General features: G+C 37.6%; 1 protein-coding gene across 10 annotated transcripts in view; it reads right to left on the bottom strand.

Moving 5' to 3' along the window:
* Positions 1-21,394, bottom strand: part of MARCHF7 (membrane associated ring-CH-type finger 7) — a 47,963-nt gene that overhangs the window by 25,244 nt on the left and 1,325 nt on the right. For all 10 annotated transcript variants that reach the window (XR_011461442.1, XR_011461443.1, XR_011461437.1 and 7 more), the window contains exon 2: positions 6,196-6,360. Coding sequence is in view for 7 of the 10 variants with exons in the window: in XM_070357452.1 (XP_070213553.1) it covers positions 6,196-6,348 (153 nt within the window). In the remaining 3 variants the exon portion in view is untranslated. The remainder of the gene's footprint in view (positions 1-6,195; positions 6,361-21,394) is intronic.

The raw sequence follows: 21,394 nt of genomic DNA, 5'->3' as shown, positions 1-21,394 counted from the left end.
GCGACTAAGCAAACGGATATATGGCATTTCAGTTCAGTTCAGTCACTCAGTCACGTCCAACTCTTTGCAACCCCATGAACCGCAGCAACCAGGCCTCCCAGTCCATCACCAACTCCTAGAGTCCACCCAAACTCAGGTCCATTGAGTCAGTGATGCCATACAACAATCTCATTCTCTGTCGTCCCCTTCTCCTCCTGCCCTCAATCTTTCCCAGCATGAGGGTCTTTCCAAATGAGTCAGCTCTTCGCATCAGGTGGCCAAAGTATTGGAGTTTCAGCTTCAGCATCAGTCCTTCCAATGAACACCCAGGACTGATCTCCTTTGGAATGGACTGGTTGGATCTCCTTGCAGTCCAAGGGGCTCTCAAGAGTCTTCTCCAACACCACAGTTCAAAAGCATCAATTCTTCGGCACTCAGCCTTCTTCACAGTCCAACTCTCACATCCATACATGACTACTGGAAAAACTATAATAGCCTTGACTAGATGGACCTTTGTTGGCAAAGTAATGTCTCTGCTTTTGAATATGCTATCTCGGTTGGTCATAACTTTCCTTCCAAGGAGTAAGCGTCTTTTAATTTCATGGCTGCAGTCACCATCTGCAGTGATTTTGGAGCTCAAAAAAATAAAGTCAGCCACTGTTTAACCATCTGTTTGCCATGAAGTGATGGGACCGGATGCCATGATCTTAGTTTTCTGAATGTTGTTTAAAGCCAACTTTTTCACTCTCCTCTTTCACTTCCATCAAGAGGCTTTTTAGTTCCTCTTCACTTTCTGCCATAAGGGTGGTGTCATCTGCATATCTGAGGTTATTGATATTTCTCCCGGCAATCTTGATTCCAGCTTGTGCTTCCTCCAGCCCAGCATCTCTCATGATGTACTCTGCATATAAGATAAATAAGCAGGGTGATAATACACAGCCTTGACGTACTCCTTTACCTATTTGGAACCAGTCTGTTGTTCCATGTCCCGTTCTAATTCTTGCTTCCTGACCTGCATACAGATTTCTCAAGAGGCAGCTCAGGTGTTCTGGTATTCCCATGTCTTTCAGAATTTTCCAGTTTATTGTGATCTACACAGTCAAAGGCTTTGACATAGTCAGTAAAGACGTTTTTCTGGAACTCTCTTGTTTCTTTGATGATCCAGCGGATGCTGGCAATTTGATCTCTGGTTCTCCTGCCTTTCCTAAAACCAGCTTGAACATCTGGAAGTTCACGGTTCATGTATTGCTGAAGCCTGGCTTGGAGAATTTTGAGCATTACTTACTAGCGTGTGAGATGAGTGCAATTGTGCGGTAGTTTGAGCATTCTCTGGCATTGCCTTTCTTTGGGATTGGAATGAAAACTGACCTTTTCCAGTCCTGTGGCCATTGCTGAGTTTTCCAAATTTGCTGGCATATTGAGTGCAGCACTTTCACAGCATCATCTTTTAGGAATCGAAATAGCTCAACTGGAATGCGATCACCTTCACTAGCTTTGTTTGTAGTGGTGCTTCCTAAGGTCCACTTGACTTTACATTCCAGGATGTCTGGCTCTAGGTGAGTGATCACCCTATTGTGATCATCTGGGTCACAAAGATCTTTTTTGTACAGTTCCTCTGTGTATTCTTGCCACCTCTTCTTAATATCTTCTGCTTCTGTTAGGTCCATACCATTTCTGTCCTTTATTGAGCCCATCTTTTCATGGAATATGGCATTTATTGACTCACTAAAGTTTTTAATCTGTTATGTCCAATTAACTTTTTTGCAATCATTATCTCAAGAGACTAAGAACATTCATATGAAATTAAAAAGTGGATGAAGCGCATGAAAAGACAACTTACAGAATGGGAGAAAATATCTGTGAATACACTAAAAATCATGGAGTTGTACACTTTAAATGGGCAAGTCATATGCTATCTGATTTATATCTCAATAAAACTATTATTTAATGAATGTTATCTACCAGACAATGCTTAATCATGAGAAATAATGTAATGCACAGTAATGAAAGTACAAGTCCAGAATAAAATGCTCTCCCTTGGTTCCTTATTTCCATGAATCAATACCTTATCTGAGATGACTAACAGTTCCTTCCTTGAAAATTTTCCGTATCATAAGCAACAACTAAAAACTCTGACCTCTTCTTTATACAGTCTTCTCTATCACTCACCATTCCCCCTTTTAGACTAAACTGCCAAGCATTGCTTCCTTTTCCATATGAACAAAACACTTTATAGATTTGATTGTGTTTCCTTGTGATCTCCCTGACACCCAAACAAGGGCCCAAGATTAACTTTCAGTTCAGTTCAGTCGCTCAGTCATGTCCAACTCTTTGCGACGTCATGAATTGCAGCACGCCAGGCCTCCCTGTCCATCACCAACTCTCGGAGTTCACTCAAACTCACGTCCATCGAGTCAGTGATGCCATCCAGCCATCTCATCCTCTGTTGTCCCCTTCTCCTCCTGCCCCCAATCCCTCCCAGCATCAGAGTCTTTTCCAATGAGTCAACTCTTCGCATGAGGTGGCCAAAGTACTGGAGTTTCAGCTTTAGCATTATTCCTTCCAAAGAACACCCAGGACTGATCTCCTTTAGGATGGACTGGTTGGATCTCCTTGCAGTCCAAGGGACTCTCAAGAGTCTTCTCCAATACCACAGTTCAAAAGCATCAATTCTTCAGCCCTCAGCTTTCTTCAGAGTCCAACTCTCACATCCATACATGACTACTGGAAAAACCATATCCTTGACTAGTCAGACCTTAGTTGGCAAAGTAATGTCTCTGCTTTTGAATATGCTATCTAGGTTGGTCATAACTTTCCTTCCAAGGAGTAAGCGTCTTTTAATTTCATGGCTGCAATCACCATCTGCAGTGATTTTGGAGCCCCAAAAAACAAAGTCTGACACTGTTTCCACTGTTTCCCCATCTATTTCCCATGAAGTGATGGGCCAGATGCCATGATCTTCGTTTTCCTACTTTTTCACTCTCCTCTTTCACTTTCATCAAGAGGCTTTTTAGTTCCTCTTCACTTTCTGCCATAAGGGTAGATTAACTTTAGAATACTGCAAGGGCTTACAAATCTACCAGTTAACTCTGACTCACTCTCAGTATTTTATCTGTATTTTCCTTTTTTTTTTTTTTTTCTTTGATTTTATTTTTAAAACTTTCCTGAACCCTCCTCCCTCCCATCTACCATCCCCTGGGCCTTATGTATGCACCAGCCCCAAGCATCCAGCATCATGCACTGAACCTGGACTGGCATCTGTTTCATAGATAAACATGTTTCAATGACATTCTCCCAAAAAAAAGAAAATTTTCTTATCTTAATGATGTATTTCCTTGGAAACTTTAACTGATTCAAAAGAAACAAAAAAAGAAAAAGGTTAATGACAATTGGTTATTTTAACTGTTGAAAATATATACTATGCAAAATATGCCATTGTACCAAGCTTTGTAACAGTTAATATATAAATTAGAAAACGATGTAAAAACTAACCTAGAACTTCCATAAAAAGCCTCTTTTATTATTTCATATTAAAAAAGCAATCTCTCCACAAAGCAAAAAGTGGGATTAGAGGTTGCTTAAATTACAGAAAAAAATAAAAGTAATTACATATTCACAGAATACTCCCGAATTTTCACTTTTAACCATCATATAAATTAAATTTTCTTACCCAAAACATACAAAATTCTACTTACTGTTACCAAAGACATAAGATGATCATAGTTTTGCACCATTCAAATTGTAACAAAAATTTAAACATGGAGTAGCAGAAATATCAGTAAGGTTAATAACAGAGACAGCCCAGCTTAAAAATGGACAAGAACCAAAAGATATTTAGAAAATCAATTGTTCGGAACTTAGAACCTACATTTCCCAAAGACACAATGCCACCCACAAGTCTTAGATTCTTCAGCTCAGGCACACTGTATACTAATTGTGTGGCTGTTAGAAACCACATATTTATCCAGATTTCAGATCTTTATTTATGAAATGACACAAGCATCTGTCCTTGTGTATTTAAGATTAAAAATGAAAAATGTTCTGCAAAATGTCAAACACTGTACAAATAAGGTATTTTCACATCATTTGATCCATAACATAAATGATCTAGTATGCCATCACCTGACCCTCCTTTCTGAAGCTTCAGGTTCACTAAGTGCAGTAAAGAAGGGGAGTGTTATGTTGCAGACAGTTTTGAGTCAGAAAATACCAACAAATAACAAAAAATGTTCCCTTTGATAGTCAAAGGTCTCTCATTCATTAAATACATATCTTGTTGAAAAATCATGTGATAATAATCTGATATTATATTGTCCCCTAAGGGTATTTATCATCCATTTAAACCAATGGCAAAGTCAGGAAATGGTAACAGCAGCAATAACAATCATTATAACCAGTTAACATTTGAACTCTTATTAGGTTCCAGGCACTGTTGTTCTAAGTGCTTTACACCTAGTACTTCTTCCAATTAAAACAGTAATTGTATGAGAAAACCACCCTTATTATCATTTCACATAAGAGGAAACAGAAAACTACTTTACTCAGAACACAGGAATTTCAGTTTCTAAATAAAAACTAAAACAGCAAAGCAATCTGGAAACGTTCCTGTAACCCACTGGGGGAAAAAAGACCAAAAGCCACTTAAATAACTGAAAAACATAAAGGAAAACTCCAAAATTTACAAAACTGATTAATCTTATTGAGTCAATAAAACATTTACTTTTTAAAAAAATGTTTGCATTTGTTTAACTTCCACAGTCAAAGTTTAGACTTTCGGAATAATCTATGACATTAGTTAGGAACAAGCTGAAAACTCTGGAAATAGTATTTTAAAGGGATGTCAATAAATTTTCTAAATGTATTCAAGACTGTTAGTCTTGTTTTACAGTCTGTGTTCCTCACTCATCATGAAAAACCGGACACAGATCAGGAGACAAAATTTCAAGACTATATTAAAAAAAAAACAAATTCTGTGCTCTTAATAAGTCACAATGAGGGACTTCCCCAGTGGTCCAGTGGTTAAGAATCCACCTTGCAATGCAGGGGATGTGAGTTCAATCCCTGGTCAGGGAACAAAGATCCCACATGCCGTGGAGCAACTAAGCCCACCAGCCACAACTACTGAGCTCCTTTACCACACCTAGAGAATCTGTGCGCCACAAGATCCCAAATGATTCAACAAACATCCTGCATGTCACAACTAAGACCTGACACAACCAAATAAATAAATATTAAAAAAAAGAGTCACAACCATTTAACCTACATTTCCAGCAGAATGAAAAACATGTGATTCTGGCAAGAATACTCTTGCCTAGTTACACAGTAAAACAAATACATTGTCAAAACAACATTTAAAATAAGTCTAAATAAACAGTACATACAACATTAGCAAGCTGGCAGTAGATATGGGCATTTTAGAGAAATTGCCTTATTTGATTTGTATAAAATGCTTATTACTATGCAGAAATGCTTCTAAGTGACTTCTGTTAATAGAGTATATTGCACGATATATAAATATTAAGACATAAATAAACATTTCCACTAAAGGATTCTCTTTAGAGTCTGTTACCAAGACTTTTGCAAATCATATGTGACCCAATCAGGTTTTCAGTCAATAATGCAATAAACTTAAATATGATAGGCAAGATAAACTGAATTAAACCTACAATCCATGACTCGAGATTTATACCATTTTAGACTACAACCATTGTTACAACACTAATAAGCTACTTTTTTAAAAAAACGCTATTAGTCTTAATGAAAATTAGCTACATAAAAGGAACTTATGTCACTTTATGTAAATTATGAATCAGTCAACTCATTTCTAACCGTAAAAACCCCGTAATTCATATAAAAGAATGTTAGTGATGTATCTTCATCAAAGAAAAGCCTATTAATTTAAATTGATACTTAAATGTTTTTAAGTTAATAGGTTTGCAAGTCTTTGGAAAGGATGAACATTTACATATGATCACAATTCTTTATAAAAAATTCCAAAGTCCATAAAGTTTGAAAAACATCAAGTTTTTGCTACTTAATGTGATACAGTCCATCAGTGTGCAGAAATATATTAATGTTTTGATTACAGGATGCCTCAGATCCAGCTGAGGTGTTAAAAACACACTCTACTACTTTTCTGAAATCCAGAAAATAATGTGGCTCCAAGGACTTTGAAAATGAGACTGTATGTACACATATTTCAAATTAAGATGTTACCTGATATTCTGAATCCAGTCGAAAGGAAGAGTCCCTTGAGTGAAAGGTATCATTTAAACCACTTCCTCTGCTTCCAGACATCAACCTAGCACTTAAAGAGCTAGCAGGTTGAACAGAAATTCTTCTTGGAATCCTTGAAGGTTTAGACTCCATTCTTAAGGTTTCCTGTGAAATGCAGATTTTGATTACTTGCTTTGGGAAAACACTCAAACCTTTGATTCTTAATCCTCTCTAAAAGATCAGTTCAAAATCAAGAATTAACCATGCAAATTAACTAAATCTGGTATGGTAAACTGTGAGACTATCATCCTCTCCTTCTACAAGGCAGAGAGGTCTGAAGTTGATCAAAGGTTCCCACTGTACATAAAATGAAACAAACATGATAAAACTGGTGATGCAAAACCTCCATTTATTCTTTCCAAATCTTGAACTCTTTCCTTACTCAATTTTATCTCTACATAAAATACCACAGGAATGAGCCTCTGACTCTTGCTATTTCTGTTCAGTTCAGTTCAGTTGCTCAGTCGTGCTCGACTCTCTGCGACCCCATGAATGGCAGCACGCCAGGCCTCCCTGTCCGTCACCAACTCCCGGAGTCCACCCAAACTCAGGTCCATTGAGTCAGTGATGCCATACAACAATCTCATTCTCTGTTGTCCCCTTTTCCTCCTGCCCTCGATCTTTCCCAGCATCAGAGTCTTCCCAAATGAGTCAGCTCTTTGCATCAGGTGGCCAAAGTATTGGAGTTTCAGCTTCAACATCAGTCCTTCCAATGAACACCCAGGACTGATCTCCTTTAGGATGGACTGGTTGGATCTCCTTGCAGTCCAAGGGACTCTCAAGAGTCTTCTCCAATACCACAGTTCAAAAGCATCAATTCTTCGGCGATCAGCTTTCTTCACAGTCCAACTCTCACATCCATACATGACCACTGGAAACACCATAGCCTTGACTAGATGAACCTTTGTTGACAAAGTAATGTCTCTGCTTTTTAATATGCTATCTAGGCTGGTCATAACTTTCCTTCCAAGGAGTGTCTTTTAATTTCATGGCTGCAATCACCATCTGCAGTGATTTTGGAGCTCAAAAAAATAAAGTCAGCCACTGTTTCCCCATCTATTTGCCATGAAGTGATGGGACCGCATGCCATGATCTTAGTTTTCTGAATGTTGAGCTTTAAGCCAACTTTTTCACTCTCCTCTTTCACCTTCATCAAGAGGTTCTTTAGTTCTTCTTCACTTTCTACCATGAGGGTGGTGTCATCTGCATATCTGAGGTTATTGATATTTCTTCTTGCAATCTTGATTCCAGCTTGTGCTTCCTCCAGCCCAGCGTTTCTCATGATGTACTCTGCATGTAAGATAAATAAGCAGGGTGACAATATACAGCCTTGACATACTCCTTTTCCTATTTGGAACCAGTCCGTTGTTCCACGTTCAGTTCTAATTCTTGCTTCCTGACCTGCATACAGGTTTCTCAAGAGGCAGGTCAGGTGGTCTGGTATTCCCATGTCTTTCGGAATTTTCCACAGTTTATTGTGATCTACACAGTCAAAGGCTTTGACATAGTCAATAAAGTAGATGTTTTTCTGGAACTCTGCTGCTTTTTTGATGATCCAGCAGATGTTGGCAAATTGATCTCTGGTTCCCCTGCCTTTTCTAAAACCAGCTTGAACATCTGGAAGTTCACGGTTCAAGTATTGCTGAAGCCTGGCTTGGAGAATTTCGAGCATTACTTTACTAGCATGTGAGATTAGCATTCAATACTCATACTGTAAGCATTAGCTATACTGTAGTATTTTTACACTCCTTAACACAGTATGCTCTCACAGGACTTTGTACATGCTTGCAAAGTCTATATAGTCCCCATTCAATTACTGAGCAGAGCCTTAAAACAAGATCAAGCGTGCTTCTACTTTGCACATACTTTTATTAACACATCATACTACATGCTATAATTTGTTTTCCTGCCTCCCCTTCTCAAAAGTGAGAAAAATTTCTAAGTTTTCCAGGCTAAACATTCCTCAACACATGCCAAGGGTCACCATTAGTTACATTTTATTTGCCAACATTTGCTGGATCATTGAAAAAGCAACAGAGCTCCAGAAAAACATCTATTTCTGCTTTGTTGACTATGCCAAAGCGTTTGACTGTGTGGATCACAACAAACTGTGAAAAATTCTTAGAGATGGCAATACCAGATCACCTGACCTGCCTCCTGAGAAATCTGTATGTAGGTCAAGAAGCAACAGTTAGAACTGGACATGGAAAAACAGACTGGTTCCAAATCAGGAAAGGAGTACGTCAAGGCAAGGCTTATTGTCTTGACGAACTGTCACCCTACTTATTTAACTTATATGCAGAGTACATCATGAGAAACGCTAGGCTGGAAGAAGCGCAAGCTGGAATCAAGATTGCAGGGAGAAATACCAGTAATCTCAGATACGCAGATGACACCACCCTTATGGCAGAAAGTGGAAGAAGAACTAAAGAGCCTCTTGATGAAAAGTGAAAGAGGAGAGTGAAAAAGTTGGCTTTAAACTCAACATTCAGAAAACTAAGATCATGGCATCTGGCCACATCACTTCATGGCAAATTGATGTGGAAACAATTGAAACAGTGAGACTTTATTTTTGGGGGCTCCAAAATCACTGCAGATGGTGACTGCAGCCATGAAATTTAAAGACACTTGCTCCTTGGAAGAAAAGTATAACCAACCTAGACAGTATATTAAAAAGCAGAGACATTATTCTGCAAACCAAGGTCCATTTAGTCAAAGCTACGGTTTTTTCAGTAGTCATGTATAGATGTGAGAGTTGGACTATAAAGAAAGCTGAGTGCCAAAAACTTGATGCTTTTGAACTGTTGTGTTGGAGAAGACTCTTGAGGGTTCATTGGACCGCAAAGAGATAAACCAGTCAATCCTAAAGGAAATCAGTCCTGAATATTCATTGGAAAGACTGATGCTAAAGCTGAAATTCCAATACTTTGGCCACCTGATGGGAAGAATGGACTCCTTAAAAAGACCCTGATGCTGGGAAAGATTGAGAGCAGGAAGAGAAAGGGACAACAAAGGATGAAATGGTTGGATGGCATCACCGACTCAATGGACATAAGTTTGAGCAAGCTCTGAGAGCTGGTGACAGACAGGGAAGCCTGGCGTGCTGCAGTCCATAGCGTTGCAAAGAGTCGGACACGACTGACCAACTGAACTGAACTGATATAAATGGATTCTTACAACATTTACTCTTTTTCTGTCTGGCTTCATTTGCTTAACACTATATTTGTGAGGTTAATTCATTCTGTGGTTTATGTAGCATTCCACTGTATCAATACACCCAATTTATTTGTCTTTTCTTCTCTGGGTGAACACTGGATTGTTTCCAGTTTTAGGCTATTACAAGTAAGTGCAACTATGAAAACCATTTTATGAAGTAAAAACAAAACAAAAAAAACTTGCAAAGTTTTTCTTGGAAAAACATTTACAATGCACAGTCTGTGAACAACTGAGATGACACCAGCCATGAGAGTAAAATGAGAAGGGCAGAAGAAAGTAACAGTAAAAAGAAATCACAATAATGTCTTCAACTTGTCCCAGTTACCACTTTCAAGGTCAAAAATCATTCTCTTATTTTTCTGGCAGTGGACTGAAATCAATGTGCTTGACTTCCCTGACATGCAGCCTAAATAGTAACATCTGCTGTTTTAAAACATTCAGATTTAAGCATTTAAGTTCAAAATACCTAATTCAATTCATTAACTTATCAACTAAGTTTTAGATCAATCATATGGCTCTACCTTAAAAGCTACTACTAAAAACTATCTGTCAAAAACATGGTATCAACCAATGATGGGAAAGAGGATAAAGAGAGCTAAGACATCAACAAAACGAAAGGGCTATACTACAGTAGGAGATATACCACAAACATGAAAAAGATAAAAACACAAGCCCAGTATCGATTAGAATTATTCATCTAAGAATATCTAGTTGAGGAACCAGAGAAAAGCTATACTTTGGAACATGATTAAATCAAAGATAGCTTATCAGAAAAGATCAGTTTTGAAGTCCCAGTTAAACATGAGAAGGTTATCTTTTTATTTACCTATTTGGTCCCTTTTCCCAAAACCCCTGTAAAGTGACAGTTGATGAATCCAAAGACTTTAACTATGAAAAGAATAGGAAAAAGGATCATAAAAGGCAAGAGATTTCAATGTAATTTGGAAAATCAAAAAAAGTTGGAGGAGAGGTAGAATAATTCAGGAGAGGATAATATTTCCTAAGCATTTTTACAGAAAGGTAGGAACTGGAAGCAGAGCAGTAAGCTGTAGCATCCTAGAAACAATCATGATTTGGAGATACAAGATACCACAATAAAGGAATAATGCATGGAGTTGCTGAATTAAAATCTGTACTTGAAGTAGTAAAACCTCCAGTTCTTCCCACAGCTCCATTCTTTCAAAAAATAGGGTATTTATTCTTTGGAGAATAAGGAACTTCCTTGTAAACCACCAACCCCTCCCTCAATATACAACCAACTCTGCAAAGGTTAAGTATAAGGAATAAAAGAAAATCTACATACTCAAAGTTGAGACCCAAAACCTCTCTTTTCTGATGCTGTTTCTACAGTGCTGTCAGAAAACCAAACAAAAATACTAGACACTTCTGGATACTGCTATTTGGAATGCTTTCAATTACAAAGCTAGCTTGTCATTTTACCATCCTACCCAAAGTGAAATCCACTAGTAACCATGAATTTCTAATCACCTTTTTTAGTGCTTCCCTCTAATAGACAAACACCAAGGATCACTGTGTATCCAAAAAGAAAGACCAAAGTAAACAACAACAAAAAAGGAACTCAGAGGAAATCTGGGGAAAGAAGCTAATAAGTTACTATTCTCAAAAGGAGCAAAAGACATTCATTATAAAGTAATGGAGGCTTCAGAAAGCAACCAGTATAACGAACAGCTTATGGAAATTCAAAATGCTATATGTTTAAAAAAAAAAAACTATACACTTAAAAAAAAGATATGTGATACACTGAAATAAATCCAACAGAAGAGTTGGGAGTAAACTCAGGACACCTCCCAGAAGTGGAAAATATAACTCAAAAAACAGAATTGTCCAGGGGAGTTACTGATCATTTGACTGTAAGTATGGTTATAGAGAGAGAAAAAAGAAAATGGAATAGATTACCAAAAAATTGAAAAAATTTTTCTACAACTGAAGGACATATATTTCCACATTGAAAGCGGTCAAGTGTAGCTGGCAGGATCAAAGAATGAAGACCAACACTAAGCACCATTTATCACCTTGAAATTTCAGAACACCAGAAATAAAGATACAATAATTTACAAGAATGGAAAAACGGGTCAAATACAAAAGAAATCAGAATGGCTTCTTAATTACAACTTTAAAAACTCTGAGGACAATAAAGCAATGCCTGTAGTACTGAGAAAAAAAAAATTTGCAATGAACCCCAATCTAGAAACTAAATATGAGGTGGAGAAAATAATATTCAGACATGAAAGATTTTTAAAAACAATCAAATGACAAAACTACAGGAAGTTAGTTAAATGAAAAGCAGGTCCTAGGAAAGCCAGCATGTAAAGAATTAAAGAACCAGACACAGAACCTAGGAGACAGGGTTCTTTGATGTCTCAGTGGTAAAGAATCTGCCTGCAATGCAGCAGACACAGGAGATGCTGGTTTGATCCCTGGATCGGGAAGATTCCCTGCAGAGGAAATGACAACACTCCAGTATTCTTACCAGGAAAATCCCATGAACAGAGAAGCCTGGTGGGCTACAGACCATGGGATCGCAGAGTGGGACATGACTGAGCACTCTTGCGTGTGTATGTATACACACACATGTATATATATATAATGCACTGAAAAATCATGAACACATCATTTAGAAATATGAAGGTAATTCCTATAACAGCTAAAAGTTAAGGATAGCTGCCTACGGAAAGTGGACTGGGAAAGAGGTAAAGGGTGAGGCAAAGGATTGCTGTTTTTCTTTTAAGCAGGATGACCGTATTTCCTGGTTTGCTGAGACCAGTTTCAGTTTATGGCAAGAAAAGTCCTAATTTGTGCTCATTATCCCTGGGCAATTATTAATAGTACTTGTGTTGTCTCTCAAAAGTGGCCTGGTTTGAATGATAAAGCATACAGTCACCTAACGTAAATCTTTCCTACCTTCAGCTTTTTATAAACTCTTTATATATCCATATAAATATTTGTATTTAAAAAGTGAATTATGCATTGGACATTTAAAGAAGGCATACAATAGTAGAAAGAATACTAATAGTTAAATAGTGACACACAAAAGCCCATGAAAGATTTAACAAGTAGCAGATTTGTTATTTTATCAAGAAGACTATAAAAATATTAAACAAGGGACTGTATTTGTTGAGGATTTTAAACAGGAAATATGTTTTTAAAAAGATACAGGCCTACAGTTGGTTCTTTAACAACAATGCTTCTTAATCATACTTATCGTGGTTTACTTTGACTGTGTCTATACTTAATTCTTACCTGCATACTTACTTGCAGAATGAAACTAACCTAGTAGGAAATCTCTAAAAACAAAGCTCTTGGGAGAAGGCAAAGAGGCAGAGTCCTCCGAGACCTGTAATTTATACTGCACAAACTATTTTTGGAACCTCGTCTACATAAATTGATTGAATTTTGACAATGTAGGTGTTACCAGAAAACTTATATAATTTGGTTGTGTAAGTTGTAGGTCAAAAGCACAAAAAATAGTAAAAAATAAAATGTGCAGTCCTTGAAAAACTTCTATCAGACCACTTACAAGGTACTACGAGGGATCTTCTCAAGTTTGTTCATTCATTCATTCAAGTAGTTTTTCACATGCTTACACGTCCTAAGCACATTAATTAATACTAAACAAAGGGATGGAGAGAGGGGACAACACTGAACCTAGTGAGATAATGACTATAAAGAAGCTGTGGTCTAGGAGAGAACAAACTACATAAATAACGATGTAACTTAAAATAGCTATAAATGCTCTAACAGAAAGAGTATAAGCCAATCAAGCTGGAAAAAAGTATCCTGAAGCTCAAGGCTTTTAACCAAATATAATGGCCTCTTACTTTCCTTCTGTCATTACCCGTGCATGCTAAGTTGTGTCTCTTTGCAACCCTACGGTCTGTAGCCCACAAGGCTCCTCTGTCCATGGGATTCTCCAGGAAAGAATACTCGAGTGGGTTGCCATGCCCTCCTCCAGGGAATCTTTCTGACTCAGGGATAGAACCTGTGTCTCTTACATCTCCTGCATCGGCAAGCAGGTTCTTTACCACCAGTGCCACCTCCGAAGCCCTTGTCACTATGCGGTTTCTTTAAATATATATTTCAGTTTGATTCCAGAGTTGGATAGTTGAGGTCTTTTTCTTTCTGGTGATAAGATAAAAACATCAGCAGGGCTGATTTTACAAATATATGACCACTTACGCAAACACATGAGGCCCTGTGTTTCATTAAAAGCTCCACTGTTGACATCTGAAAATCATTAATACTTTAGAATGTGAACTTGTATAAGTCAAGTCAGATAGCATAGTGGAGCACGAGCTTGAGCAGAAGCGATACGTGCCTGTCTGCCATGTCTTGCCACTCAATCTGTATTTAGCACTCACTGCTATGAAGCTTCGGTCATTAACACACTTCGATTTTTACTCTGAGTCGCACTCATATCCTAGGCATCTGGATCAACTGGACTTGGGTGCTCATGTTCCTTATCAACACATCTATCTCTGAGTAAGATGAGGCACTGACTGCTCCAAGAGGTCCTATTTTTCATTCTTCAGAACTTGCTTCAATTTCAAATGCAGAAAGAAAGTAATGAACCACAAAGTCACAAAAATCTTATGATCAATATTTGAGATTTTTACTGTATTGAACTTTTCAACTTGTAAGATTCTCTTAAGTTGGTATTTAACTGCTAGTTTACCCAACTAGTCTTAATGTGACTTTTAAGTGTTCCCTTACTTTCAGGCATTTTAAGAGTAACTGGCACAAGGAACAGTAGTGGATAACAAATATTTATACCAACTCCAAAATTTATGTAGTCTGTCATCTCATAAACCTGTGACTTAACTACTACTAAAAAAAAAATTGACAGTATTTTAAATAGGTAATTTCATTCAGCTGGGTTTCATAGGAAACCTCTGTAGAGCTCTTTAAAAACAAGTTCATGTTTTTAGTGGCTGATTTCTATAAAGGAATTTTAGACCCAAAAAACACTTTCTCCTACCTATAAACAGTACAATTCAACTCTAGTCTATGGAAATAAACTTTAGACTAGGTAAAAAGCCTCAAAGAATTCTGTCATTGTCCAACATGCAAAATTGTGTGCCCAAAGTTACCTGCAAGTTAACAAGATCTCAGTCACATGCTAAATGCAACTGAAAACTTATCACACAACTTATACTAAAATACAAATTTAAACTAAATTTTTACAATGTTTTTCAGCAAGACTTTACATGAATGAGACCTACTCTAAGTATACCAACGTTTGTCTCTAATAATAGCACAATAGGCCTTGTTTAAAGGGAATCTGTCATTAATCCACACATTTTCTCATTTCTCTTTAATCTTACTAGTAATGACAACACTCCCCAATCAGATTTTCAACTGTTCTCTACTACCTTAAAAATTAAGTCTAAATTCTTTACCCCAGTAACCAGAATTCTAACCCACCTTTTCCACTTAACTTTCAAATTGCTGTCGTTAAGTCACAATGTCCAACTCTTTTGCCATCCCATGGATTGCAGCCTGCCAGGCTCCTCCATCCATGGGATTTCCTAGGCAAGAATATTTGAGTGGGATGTCATTTCCTTCTGTACGGGATTTTCCCAACCCAGGGATGGAACCTGCATCTCCGCATTAGCAAGGCGGATTCTTTACTGCTGAGTCACCAGAGAACTATCATCTTAAAATAATGCGGGAGACCGGGGTTCCATCCCTGGGTTAGGAAGATCCCCCTGGAGAAGGAAATGGCAACCCACTCCAGTACTCTTGCCTGGAAAATTCCATGGACGAACTGAGGAGCATGGTAGGCTACAGTCCATGGGGTGGCAAAGAGTCAGACATGACTGAGCGACTTCACTTTCTTTCTTTCTTTCTTTCTTTCCAGTTCACCCTGGTGGAGAGGAGGTGACAGGGGTCTGGGAAAAGGAGATAAATCTTGGGACCCCCACCTCTAAGATTCAGGCACTTAGAGCCTGCCTAAACTCAAGAAGAATGCAAAAAACTAAGAACACCTCCTTTCCTATTGACTTTCCTCCAAGTATCTAAGAAGGTATAGCAGTTTACTGTTTAGGGAGTTACAACAGCCTTCGAGTTGTAGGCCTCTCTGTAGTGCAGATATGCAGGGCCTATAGAAGTTGAGGTTAGTGAAAGAATACTGAAATAAACCCTCCAGCATTCCAGCTTCACACTGAGCACCATGCAGAAGCAGTCAAAGAATACTCTGAACGTTCAAACCCAGCTCCACTACAGACCAACTCAATCTACCACATTAACAGTCTGACAAGATATGTCCATATCCAGGCATAAAAATTATGACCTCAGTCTCCACTGTTCTTTAATTTGTAACATTTCACCATCAATCAAAAATTTTAAGACACAAAACTACAAGGAACCAATACAACACTGTAAAACAATTATCCTCCAATTAAAAGTAAGTTTAAAAAAACAAGGAAAAGGAGGGAGGATGGAGGAAGGTTCAGGATGGGGAACACGTGTATACCTGTGGCAGATTCATGTTGATATATGGCAAAACCAATACAATATTGTAAAGTTAAAAAGTAAAATAAAATTAAAAAAAAAAAACATGGAAAAAAAGTTCATCATCAAGAGATATCAATCAACAGAACCAGATGAAGAAATGGCTCTAACGTTAGCAAACTGGGAAATTGATGCATTTATCAGTAGCCTAGGCAAAACTAAGAAAACCAGAGAACTGGGAAACAGGCTAGAGAAAAACTATCCAGAATGAAGGATGGAAAAACAGATGATGGCAAATACAGGAGAGGGTTTAAGAGAAACTGAGCAAAGAGTAAGAAAGTCTACTGTACTTACAGAAGGAAAGAACTAGAGCACAAAAAATTTGAAGAGAAAGTGGCTGAATTGATTTAATAGGTGATTCTGCTTGTAAAGGAATCTCTCAAATAACATGTACCCTTTCCCATTACTCTATAGATCACTGTGTTCCCTTCTTAAAATAGCCTTGTTCAACATGTCATGAGTCACATAGTAATCATAAACCAAATGATGAGACTATCAAAAAGGCCCCAACCCCATTCATACTAATAGCCTATACCTAAGACATTCCCTTTACTTTAAATGTATATATTAATAAAGGCAATTTTTTCAAAACAGTAAACAGGATAAAAGCAAGATAAACTAAGTGCTGCCCAATTTTCAGCCTATGCACCAATTTCTACTTGTAAGTACAACATTTGAGACCATGAGCTTTGAAGTCTGTCCCTTACTTGGTGTGACTCCGGGCTTAATATCACTAATGCTTTATTTTTTTCACCTACAAAATGGGAATAACAATAGTACTAATTTTACAGATGTATCATGAGCTTTACTGGCACACCGTATATAGTTAGTAAATAATAGCTAGTATTAAGCAATACCATCAGGTGGTAAAAAATTTTCATATAAACAGCTTTAGTAGGCATTACTTCGGGCCTCCCCAGGGGCTCAGTGGTAAAGAATCTGCATGAATGCAGGAGATGCAGGTTTGATTCCTGGCTCAGGAAGATCCCCTCGAGGAGGAAATGGCAACCCACTCCAGTATTCTTGCCAGGAAAATCCCATGGAGAGAGGAGCCTGGCTGGCTGTGGTCCATGGGGTCGCAGAGACTCAGACATGACTGAGTGACTGAACAGGCATTACTTTAGCTTTTCCATTATTTGAAATTTGTCTTTAACACATAGTAGAAAGATTTTTTAAAGTCATTCAGATTTTGGTACTGGAGGATAATCATTGTAAAGATAACTTATGTACCTTACTTATATTAAGCAAATGCATACAAAATTGGGGGAAAAATAGATATTATTAACATTTTACTTTATGTCTGGGTGGGTTTTCCTTTAACTTTTTCAAAATGTTTTTACTCTAACTTTGATAATTAAGGGAAACAGTTACTGGCAGATGAAAAGATATTTTTTATCTTACATTACAATAAAATCTATGAAGAACTCCTAAAAATATTTCCTTTCTAAATTGCAGCACTGCTGGTTTATACCTCTTAGTATCTACACACCACAAAAGAAGTAGCAAATTCTGGTAAATAATAAATGGGAAATAAGGTCAGAATCACTTTGCAAAATGGAGTTTAGATTATCTGAGTATGCCTTAAAAATTTTATTTTCACTATGAGAAAATTTCAAACATGCACAAAAATCAAGACAATAATAAACCTCCACATGCCAAACAATGGTCTTCAACAATTATCAACATTTGACTATTTCACCATCCTCTATTTTAAAACAAATCCCAGTCATGATATCTTTAAGAATGTCTGTTCTCAATAAAATATTCTAAGCCACTTGTGGTAAATTAAAAAGTATGGTTACAAAATACCCATGGCCCTTCGCACTAATGGTGCTGATCTGCCTGGGGAGAGGATGGAATCTATTTCCCCACCCCTTGAATGTGGGCTACCTTGTGAAATTTATTGTGACTAAGAAAGTATTAGTCATTCATCCGTGACTGATTCTTTGCAACCCCATGGACAATAGCCCTGAAGGCTACTCTGTCCACGGAATTCTCCAGGCAAGAATACTGGAGTGGGTAGCCATTCTCTTCTCCAGGGGATCTTCCACACCCAGGGATGGGGCCCATGTCTCCAGTACTGCAGGCAGATTCTCCACCGTCTGAGCCACCAGAAAGTAATGTGACACTGTATGATTTCCAAGGTTATAAGAAGTCTTATAGCTCCCCTTTTCACTCCCCTCAAATGCTGTTTTGGAATCCTCATGCCATAAAAGACCACAGTGAGCAAAGCCTAAACGTTAACCAACACCAAGTGCCTGAAGTGCGAGGGACGCCTGCCATCTTGGACCTGCTAGCCTTAAAAATCTTGCATGAGTGAATCCAGGCAAAACCAACAGAACTACCCAACAGGCACAAAGAACTGTAATAAGACTGTAAACACTAGTTTTAATCCAGAGGGTTCTGAGGTGGTGTGTTATGTAACAATAGAGCAAAGCTTACTTATTCCTTTTTCTACAATTATCATCACGCACCTAGTCTCATGAAAAATCTAATCGTTTCAGGGTCTAACTTAGACTTTTTCTTAAAATCCAGGGGAGTTACAGTCATTGAATTACCAAAAGCACAACAGTACCCTGCAATGAATTCCTGGCATGAAGATCAGAGTTATTACAGAAAATACCAATGTATTTCAACAGCCAACAGTCTCCCAGAAATATAAACATAGTTAAAAACCTCTACATGGTATAGTCTTTGTTTAAAACATCTGCTTCCGAGGAAAATTTTTTTCTTAATGGGAAATCCTAGCATTCTATTGATATTAGTGAACATGGAGACATAAAATCTAGGGGTAGTCACAAGGAAAACACTATGAAAGCACAGAAGTTTTGGGGTCTTTAAAAAAATCCCTCTTGATTTTCAGCTGACAGGTATTTCACACACACAGATACACCGAAGTCTAAAAAAATAACTGGAAAAACTTCAACATCTTCATGAGAAAATGTTAGGTCTACGTTAGAATACTTTGAAATAATCTGTCCTCCTTTGAAGTGTATTTAATCTCTGTCAAGTTTCAACCTTCATTGAGTAACTGGAAACTATTTTAGAATTATTCTGAAACCAGCAAACGTAACACTAAAGTGAGATGATCATAACAGAGATGAAAACTAGTTTTGAAGGTTCAAGATTTCTCTTCTTAAAGCTGTTGACTAAAGGGTGTATCAGTTCAGTTCAGTTCAGTCACTCAGTCGTGTCGGACTCTTTGTGACCCCATGAATCGCAGCACGCCAGGCCTCCCTGTTCATCACCAACTCCCGGAGTTCACCCAGACTCACGTCCATCAAGTCAGTGATGCCATCCAGCCATCTCATCCTCTGTCGTCCCCTTCTCCTCCTGCCCACAATCCCTCCCAGCATCAGTCTTTTCCAATGAGTCAACTCTTCGCATGAGGTGGCCAAGTACTGGAGTTTCAGCTTTAGCATCATTCCTTCCAAAGAAATCCCAGGGTGTATACCAGTAGGTAATTTCAAAACCAGGCGTTTGACTTATCTAGTCTAACCAGTAGAGCCAGAGAAATACTTTTGAGAACAAGAAAAACCAGCTTTGACATCAGGAGTTCAGACCAAAGAAAAGTTAAAAATTAAGACCATGAAAAGTAACCCAGCCAACTCTCAAATTATAACTTTACCCTGCCCTCCCTCTTCGGCTTCATCTTATGATTATCAAATGTATTAAAAATAGAATTTTTGTAAAATTACAACTATGAGAAAATAAACTATTTCCCTATAATCCTGATTCATTGAATTCAAGTAGATCTTAGTAAGAACTCAAAATCTTTACTCATTTTAAATTGTAATTATACTAATGTGATCAGTTTTTGACTCAGTTACTAAACAGCTAAAAGGTTCACTAGTTAAATTTAATTTGTTGGTTAAAAATGAGGTTTGCTACAAGGTTATACATTTCACTTATCCACTTCCCACTGTTCTTTATTACTAACACAATTATTTGTAGTAACAGAAGGATGTATCAAGAAACATAATTTAAAGTCATTCCTTATTTGGCTTAGGGACACAAGAGCTCTTTAATCCCAAAAGCATAGAGCACTGACCTTCTAAAACAGTACAGGTCTTTTCCCATCATACTCTAACCTTCCACTCAACTGTTTCAGCTATGGGGAACAAACTGTACATTCCTAAACAAACCATGATACCATGACTTACAGGTTCCTTATCAAACTTTTAACCATCCTTCACATCTCAGTTCAAGTAATACTTCCTATAAAAATTTCCCCCGAATTAAACACCTGTCCTCAGTGCTCCTACAATAGGAGAATGTATCAATACTTACATTAAGATAATAGTAACTGTTTACACATTAGTCTAAATGTATAATTATTTGTAATGGCTCAGACAATAAAGAATCTGCCTGCAATGCGGGAGACCAGACCAGAGTTTGATCCCTGGGTCAGGAAGATCCCCTGGAGAAGGAAATGGCAACCTACTCTAGTATTCTTGCCTGGAAAATCCCATAGACAGAGGAGCCTGGCAGACTCCTGGCAGAGTCCATGGAGTCGCAAAGAGTTGGACATGACGGAGCGACTTCATTTCTTCATACATTAGTCTGATGATTAAACTGTGAGTTGTGCAAGGCAGACGCGGTGTCAAGCTTCTTGTAATGTAAAGCACTAATCTAGAATCTAGTAACTAAAATACAACAAACTATCAAAAATTGTTTTACATTTTTTGATAGTTTTGCACTACTTAAAATTATTTTCCTGAAATTAAGTGGGCAATTCTTGAACATATATCAGATGAAGAGTTGTGTGAAATGGATATGTAGCTGGTTAAAAATTGGAGCTATGGATGTCTTTTTATATTCAAGCTGATTATCTTACATCTTCACATAGAACATATGTGTGTACCTATACAGGGAATCTTTGTGCTTTATCTGGGAATATTAAGCTCTCTTGCCAATGTGGTAGAAACAGAAATTACCTATACTTAAGAAAGGAATCTTTAACCATCCTTATTCCAGACCTCTGACCCACCAGCTTCGAAAAAAAAGACGCAGAACTATACTTACCAACCATGCTGACATTACATCTGTGGTATGATTTAGGGCATAGAAAAAGTTGTAAAAAGTTCTTATCTAAAGTAAGAACTTTTATAAATATAATTATTATGAGCGTGAGAAGCATTCAGTACCCTTTGAGGAACATATTGCAGGGAGAGTAAAATTTGAAAAATGCATGAATATAAACTGGACTTTGGTATGAATTCCAATTGTTTACATTTATCAAAAGTTCACTCTGCAAGTATGTCCCCCAGCGTGTTGACTGCTACACACACTGCTAAATCTAATTTAATCCTCACTTCAACTCTAGGAAGGTTAAATAATTTCGGCGAAATCAAGACTCAAACCCATATGTCGATCCCTAATGCCTCCTGTG

Source organism: Bos mutus, chromosome 2 (genome assembly GCF_027580195.1).
Source record: "Bos mutus isolate GX-2022 chromosome 2, NWIPB_WYAK_1.1, whole genome shotgun sequence".
NCBI lineage: Eukaryota > Metazoa > Chordata > Mammalia > Artiodactyla > Bovidae > Bos > Bos mutus.
Note: the sequence above shows the minus strand (reverse complement) of the source record. Positions and strands in the feature narration are given on the sequence as shown.